This window comes from Porites lutea, chromosome 10 (assembly GCF_958299795.1).
Source record: "Porites lutea chromosome 10, jaPorLute2.1, whole genome shotgun sequence".
Classification (NCBI taxonomy): domain Eukaryota; kingdom Metazoa; phylum Cnidaria; class Anthozoa; order Scleractinia; family Poritidae; genus Porites; species Porites lutea.
Genome location: NC_133210.1, coordinates 24,263,177 through 24,271,480, shown reverse-complemented (window position 1 = coordinate 24,271,480; position 8,304 = coordinate 24,263,177). Strand labels below are relative to the sequence as shown.

At 36.9% G+C, this 8,304-nt stretch overlaps 1 protein-coding gene across 1 annotated transcript in view; it reads right to left on the bottom strand.

Annotated features, from left to right (window-relative positions):
• Positions 1-931: 931 nt before the first annotated feature.
• Positions 932-8,304, bottom strand: part of LOC140949907 (uncharacterized) — a 34,371-nt gene continuing 26,998 nt past the window's right edge. The window contains exons 9-12 of the mRNA XM_073399057.1: positions 7,559-7,588; positions 6,669-6,858; positions 1,771-1,927; positions 932-1,098 (exon numbers count right to left, since the gene is read on the bottom strand). Of these exons, the coding sequence (XP_073255158.1) occupies positions 1,807-1,927; positions 6,669-6,858; positions 7,559-7,588 (341 nt within the window). The 3' untranslated portion in view covers positions 932-1,098; positions 1,771-1,806. The remainder of the gene's footprint in view (positions 1,099-1,770; positions 1,928-6,668; positions 6,859-7,558; positions 7,589-8,304) is intronic.

Below are 8,304 nucleotides of genomic sequence, written 5' to 3'. Positions count from 1 at the left end.
TCAACCGATGACGTCAAAAGTGCAGCACTTCTGCAGGTTAATGCACCGTTAACTGAGAAGGCCTGGGGACGAGGCTGAGTTGTTTTGGTTGTGAAAATAAGAATGGCGGACATTTTACTCGTTTCAAGGGTAAGAAGAGGCGAATAATAGCTAAAAACATGGCAAAAACAGCAAGAAGACAACTGGAAGGGCGACATCTGCTAGCTATTTGGACAATATTTGTGGAGCTGAACAACCCTAAACGCGCACTATCGAATATGAACTTAACATCGATGGAGGTAAGCATGTTTTAGCTATGTTTTTAAAATAGGAATTATTTTAAATGAATAATAAAAAAAAATACTGACTTCGGCTTTCATATCATATGAAGAATTATGGAGATCTCGGGTGTTATCCGTCACGGCCGTAATTGTTAGTTAAATCTCACCTTATAGAAAAGCTGATTATTGTTAGTATGGCAAATTATAACAATTCTGTTTCATCTACAATTTTATTATATATTTAAATGTTTGAAATGTTGTGTAAGGCCCCTAGGGCAGGATTGGGTAGGCGCTATACAAATTTTAATTATTATGATTGTTATTTTTTTAAATAATCGGTGATTTACGTATATGAATAAGCCATTGTGGCGCAACCTTCAACAATGAATGCACCATGAAAGCGGCATAATAATAGAGAAATCGGGCTTGTTTGGCCCTGGAGAGTGATTAAAATCGTTATTTTGGAACATAAAAGATGATTTCTTTAATACTATAGAGTGGATTCTTAAAGTTGAAGGCGTAATCTATTATTCTAGATTTATTTAATTGAAATGAACGAGAAGTAGGAGCAGATTTTTGAAATTGAAAATCAAGCTTTTTGAAGTATCTGAAGTATGGAAAGCGACCCTTGTCAAAGTTAGATATCGATTTTCTTCCAAAAGAAGCACAAATCTTATGAAAATGATGTGTTTATTTCTTCAGCTATTTCTAACATCTTTCAAACTTATAATTATTGCAGTTTAGAAATGGAAAAGCTCTCTACAAACATAAGTATGCTAAAATTTTCCTCTTAAATTACTTTCATTAACTGCTGATGGTTACCATACCGTCAAAATACCTGCGAAAGAAAACAAGGAAAACAGATTTGAAAAATATCGAGGATTGTGTATAACGTATGCCGTGAAGGTCATTTTCATCCCTGAATTAAAATCATTTTGATAATAAATCAGGAGAGGGCTTAATACTATAACCGGAAAGAAGAGTACAAAACTCTATCATCGCAAGAAAGGACTTTGAATAAGATATCCAACCAACCACAAGGGCTAGTGGCAGCGCCCCTTGCCCCCGGGCCCTTCCCCCGAAATCAAGGATAACAGATTTTTCAGCGTTTTAGATTTCCCTCGGGTTTGCGCAGTTTTAGCTCTCATTTCGCTTTTGTATTCCTGTGTCTAAGACTGACGTCCAAAACAGTGAAACGGCGGCCATTCTGATTTAACAACGCATCGTTCGCTTATTTTTATCACCAATAAAAATTCGAAGCTGTTTTCTAAGAGGGTGATAAAATTTCTGTAGCTTTGTAGAAGCTTTTGAGGTAACAATCCTTGAAGAAATTAAAAGCTATGGTAACTAAATGGATTATCTTTTGTTAACTTGTTTACGGAATTGATTTCCCTTGTTCTCTATGAATTAGTTGCTCTTCATCAAGGAGAAAACCCAGCACAGAAAAAGAACCATGCGGTTGGAACATGTTTAATAATTGCTAAATCACAGTGTATCCATCATTTCTTACCTTAGTTATGATTATGGAGTAGCTTAAAACAGTTCCTTACGGAAAGCCAAATCGGCTGTAAACGCACTTGAACGGAAACACGGATAATGACCTCTTTTGACCATATCCAGAGGGTACCACCACCTTGTTGTGAAAGAACATTTTGTACCCAACGTACCTGGTCAAACATGGAAAAGAAAAATTCAGAGCTCCATCGTTATCAACAGGAATCCGAGTTGAAAAGAAAAAAAAACAACCACAACAACAATTGTATTCCTCTCTCAACTGGACTTATTTTTACTAGAGAAAAACCGCCATTTTGTCACCTGCCCATAGTATCAATGAAAGCAAGTAAACGTTTAGAAAAATATAAACTTTGATTCCTGAAAGGTGAAAACCTCAGTGTTCTTTTGTACTTGTTTTCCAGGTTTTTGAACTACCTGATGTCCACCTATCGTATCATCAGTCATCTTTAGCTAAACCAACCAGGCTTACCAAGTTTTTTCAGATGATACTTTCAACTAAGAGTCATTTCGACAAAATGTTAACTGTAATTTTCAAGTGTGGTTACTGGATATGTATAGATAATAGCATGATTTGTAGTGATATTTGGCATAAATACCACGAGTCATTCAAAATTGTTGTACGTAATTTCACGAGCCGTTAGGCGTGTGAAATTTGAGACAATTTTGAAATATCACGAGTTGTATTTATGCCTAATAACACTACAAATCATGCTATTATTTGTTTATACTACTAGGTATTTCAAATTAAGCTGAAATACCACTGCTCTAAGCCAAAAAAATTGCAGAAACTTCTCATGTGGTAGTATAAAGAATCTAAAATAACAATTTAACGTATAAATTACCCATGTAAAATCAAAGCTGTAATAAATAGACCCCAGGGCCCGGTTGCATAAAACGTCCGTAACAACTACGGGTACACGTACGTGCACTCGTAACTTAAGTCAGTTGCATGAAATCACTTAAGTGGTCCACTTAGGGAATTCACTCAAGTGGTTGCACTTACGATTTTCGTAAGTGTTCACTTAAGTGTCGTTTATGCAACAGAAATTGCGGGTGTTGCATAAAACTTTTTTTACGGGAAAAATAGCACGTAAATATACGGGACCTATATAGGTCCCGTATCGTCACTGTTTTTACTAAATTTAACGAGATCTTTTACTGAGAAGTGGAAAAAAGTATTTTTCTTCACGTAATTCGTTCTGATGCGCCTTTTTAACCTCTGATGTACACTTTTGTGAAAAAAGAAGAAGAACTATCATTTTCAGTAGATATTGAAGAAAAATAACGTTTGCATGCAAATTTCATTTTTTGAGAGGCTTAAAAGTGTTGGAAACGACTTTTAACTTTCTTTACACTCACCGATGGTTAGCTTAAAAAAAAAAGAAGAGTGAATCATTAATAAAGTACTATATCAAGGTTACGTGTGCCCTTAAGTGAGCCCGTAAGTTACCACGTAAAACAGAAACTTACGAGAGTACTAAGTGTGTTCCATGCAACACCCGTAAGTGTACCCATAACGGATTCGTAAGTGACCTACTTAAGGACGGTGCTCACTATTGTTACTGCGCACATTTTCTGCGCATGCCAAGGTAGTCGCGCGACGCGAAAGAAATGCACAACACGCAGGACACGCGGTCTGGTTTTGTCTCCGCCAAGTCTGGGAGGTTCTAGTTATTTCTGGTGGAAAAGATGCGTCGTTTTTCAACAGATGAAAAATAATTTCTATTTACCTTGTCAGTTCTTTGAAAACCGATGAAGTATGCGCATGTTGCTATTTCTGCCGTATGGTCGATCTGACCAAACATTTTAATTTATAGTCAAACAAAAGCCAATTCAAAAACATCAAAAGTTATTGCTTCGAGATGTTACGCTTGGAGCTTGGGTATTGAACAATCCTTTAATAGGTAAGGATCAGTAAATCAGAAGGAAAATAGCTCTAAGTCCTCCGCTTAATCGAGAAACTGCAAGCTTACCTTTCATTCGCGTTCTTCGCGTTTTATCGGCTAATCGGCTATAAACACTTTCCCTAATATTTCTTTAATTTTGTAAGATTTTATGTAATTATTCAGAAGAAGATAGACTTAAAGCGTTCGAGTACATACAGATGTCCCGAGGCTTTTATTTGTCGAACAAACAAGAAAAAAACTATCACAAGATTCCTTGGATTGCTGAGACCGCAGCTTCACAAATAGTTGCGGACCGCAAAGGAAACGCTTTCATAGTTGAAAAAATCGTAAAAAATTGTTATGCTTTTTACTATTATCATTGTTATTTAAGCATTTTGGCAGTACTAAGCATTAAAATTATTGACTCATGGGCAGCTTGTCGTGTAGATAGTATTTCTTAAGGTTCAACTTCACGCCACACATAATCTGGACATTTAGACATAGCTGCCATTTGGCTGTTTACGAACTAAAGATGGAAGGTAAATAAAGTATTTCCATTATAAGACTTTGTTAGGTTTAACAGACACTGTTAAGCCTAAATTTAACATTTAGGAACCAAAAATAGTGAATGAACATGACACAGAATGCTACAGTAAAAAAAATCAAAACGAAATGTATAAAATGATCATTATAGCCCAGTTTATATATGAGGGTACATAAACGCAATCGGTACAACTACTTTCGCAGTATTCAGCTTTTTTAAAAGAGAGCTCATGATCATGTATGGAACTTGAGTCTATACATGCAAATCATTTATGTCATATGAAACTTGTGGCAAAGCCCGAAAGAGATAGCGCAAAGCACAGATATAAGCTCATTGAATGTATGCAAGTTTAATAACATATTCGATCGAGGTACCCGGTAAAATGATAAAAACGATAGAAGGTTTACAATCCATATTACATCTACAGTTAAAAAAATCTTGAGGACATGTACATGTAAGCAAACGCGACGATTGAAGGAGTACCTGTCTAAGAGTCCCTGTCGACTATTTTCCACTACAGTACAGTAGTTTGTTTACAGCGCCAGCCTTGGATCTTGAGTTCGACATACTACTCTATGTGCGCTGGACGTAATCTTTAATTCCTTCGAGATTGCTCTTCTCCAAAAATTTTAGTTAAATTTTTGAGACGGAGAAGCTCCAGTTTAATGAAATAGTATAATGTGTTTTCCTTATAACCCATGAAATGTCCTGCTTCACTTTCTGTTTTTGCTCTCTTCCGTGGGTTGTTGTTCTCTCACTGTCAGCCATTGTGGATATCCCTGAGTACTCCGCGTTGAGCGAAGCAATAGTGAAACTGACCAGGGAGGGGATGGGAAAAATTGTAAATAACGCCTAAAGTGATTATTTAAGGTCGAAACCAACCAATTTAACTTCTAAAAACGCGTGGTAACCCCTACTTTTTATCTTACCAAATGAAAGTAATAAGCCTACTCAGCAAACGATCAATTTTTGGTTCGGAGAAAATGTCGTTTACACTATTTTTAAGGCAAACGCGTGAAGAAGGGTAAATGATGACAACTTCCCAGTTGGGCTGATATTTCAAAAAAAGACGTGTAAAGAGCAGTTGTTAAGTTATCATTTGTTGCTTATTTTGAAACCTTGTTGCAATTATCATTGCATTTGTGCTAGTTCACGTGTACACTCTGAAATTTTGGGAAAAAATAACTTTTTATCATTTTTCTAAAAAATGCCTATTCAGCGTTTTTCTCCATATTGGAGCGCAGTTATCTCTGAAAAATGCGTGGTTACCCCAAGTTTTCTTTTTGGATTTCAATAGCTGCTGATATGATCTACTTGTCTCAAATAGTCATTATCTGGGAAAAAATACTTCCCATTAGTGGGCACCGTCCTTAAGTGAGCACTTAAGTGCAGGTTTTATGCAACCGGGCCCAGGCTCACCAACAACTTCGGGGAAACCAAGCTTTTATATACGAATCAGGCCTTGAGTGAGATACGCGAGGTCTAACAAAGAAGCATGTAAAGACCAGGGCCCGGTTGCATAAAACGTCCGTAACAACTACGGGTACACGTATGTGCACTCGTAACTTAAGTCAGTTGCATGAAATCACTTAAGTGGTCCAATTAGGGAATTCACTTAAGTGGTTGCACTTACGATTTTCGTAAGTGTTCACTTAAGTGTCGTTTATGCAACAGAAATTGCGGGTGTTGCATAAAACTTTTTTTACGGGAAAAATAGCACGTAAATTTACGGGACCTATGTACTACATTTAACGAGATCTTTTACTGAGAAGTGAAAAAAAGTATTTTTCTTCACGTAATTCGTTCTAATGCGCTTTGTTAACCTCTGATGTACACTTTTGTGAAAAAAGAAGAAGAACTATCATTTTCAGTAGATATTGAAGAAAAATAACGTTTGCACGCAAATTTCATTTTTTGAGAGGCTTAAAAGTGTTGGAAACGACTTTTAACTTTCTTTACACTCACCGATGGTTAGCTAAAAAAAAAAAGAGTGAATCGTTAATAAAGTACTATATCAAGGTTACGTGTGCCCTTAAGTGAGCCCGTAAGTTACCACGTAAAACAGAACCTTACGAGAGTGCTAAGTGTGTTCCATGCAACACCCTTAAGTGTACCCATAACGGATTCGTAACTGACCTAGTTAAGTGCAGGTTTTATGCAACCGGGCCCAGGCTAACAAGGCATGACTGGTTAAGACTCTTTACAGTCAAGAATAGGCTCGCCTGTCCGTACCACAAAAGACTGGTAAAAACAGACTAGGCTCAATAGGGTTAACCTGGCCTAGCAGGCTCCTGACAGGACTTTTGAATCATTTAAGAGGGCCAAAATATATCTAATAAAATAATCTTCACTTTGATACTTGATACATTAAACGGCGCTGAAATGACGCGACGACTTGCTGCTCACGAATTACCAGAACATTTTTTTAAAATAATGATCCGTATTTTCAGAGTTCACTTTTACCTCCGAACTGTTCCGCAGCCTTTCAGTGGAGCCTTTATAATAACACTCTTCTTGGTCACATAATTCACACCACAGCTGGGATCGTTAAGATGAAGGAGACTGGCATCAGCTCCCGAAGGCAAACTGTCACGTGCTATGTGAGCCACCATGGAAGAGGGGAAGCATGAAATAGTAAAGGCAAACCTGGGTACTATGAGTAAAAGTCACGGATCTGAGACTACAGGCACTATTTATATCTAAAAATATTCTTGGGTATCTGTGGGATCAAAATTCAAAATGGCAGATCTATGACGTCATGCGACGTCAGAATCCTCGGGGTAAGGTAAGGCGACTTTATTTATACACGGTATTTCCTTCAGGTACATTTTGTTTTAAGTATAGAAAACTAACTACCTAACTAAAGTAAAACCTAAGATAAAACCTAAATAAATAAAGATGATAAGAAAAAACCTGCTTTACATGGAGGACGTATGTAAAAATTGCGTATCATTAATTCAAGTAATTTCACAATAGAAATCAGGTGTTTTAATTTTGGTTAAAACATTAAAGGGATGCATGTCAATTGCCGAACCTCCAGAGGCAAGCTGTTCCACAACACACTTCCGCTATATATTACAAAGGCTCTTTTATAAAATTCAATGCAGGTTTGTGGAATAGCGAGCATGTATTCATTCTCTCTTAGGTTATAAGTAGTTAAATCGCAGCGACGACACAGCTGATCATTAACGTAACATTCTTAGCCTAAGGAACAGATGGTCCTTTACATCGGCGACATTTTTGCTGCCTCCGCCCCCCACTTTTCGGCTAAAAATCCGTAAAGGAGATAATTTGATATCAGTGCTTTTTTTAACACTGAGCGTCGTTGTCTTAATTTGTGTAAGCTTACTTACTCGTTGTTGAAGGCCGAGGAGGATGCATTGCTGAAAAAATACGAGAAAGTAAAACTGAATTAAAATTTGGTTTCAAAACATTAAACCTATTGTAATAAACACAAACGTCAGTCTTCTTAGCACAGGATTTTATTTGCAGGGCTTTCGGGTGTGACTACGGCTAAGTATGTGTATAATCAAAAGGTGACGAGTGAAATTAGGGAATAATTTCCCTAATTCTTGATTACCTATTAATATCATCGGTGACGAATTACGTTAGCAATCGTGAATTTTTGACATGTTTATCCTGGATCGTATCGATCGAGAACTCCATTCTCTCAAATGTTTAGACCTTAAATTTGGCTTAAGTTCAGAATTTTCACAATTTTTTGACAAAATAACTGTTAGAATCCTTCTTGATGTGCTCTTATGTGTGTTCCGGTTTTCTAAAGCGTCTTTTTTTCACGGCATTTTAAAACTTCAAATCAAATCACTGGTTTATTGTCCCTTTTGCAGTCGGAAGACTGAATTGTAGGATACCTTAAGCTGTGATATATATACTAATACGCTACATTTATTGACAAGATTGATATTTAACACTAACAAAATTTGAGAAACGTTCAGTCCTTGTGGCCATGGGCCTGCTAGAACTCCCTGATCTTAGACACACACTGGTACACACAGGCACCACTCTGTTGTGTATTAGTGGGTAACGGGTTACCTGGTCAAACTTAACCTATAAATTTAACACACGAGACTGCGCCATC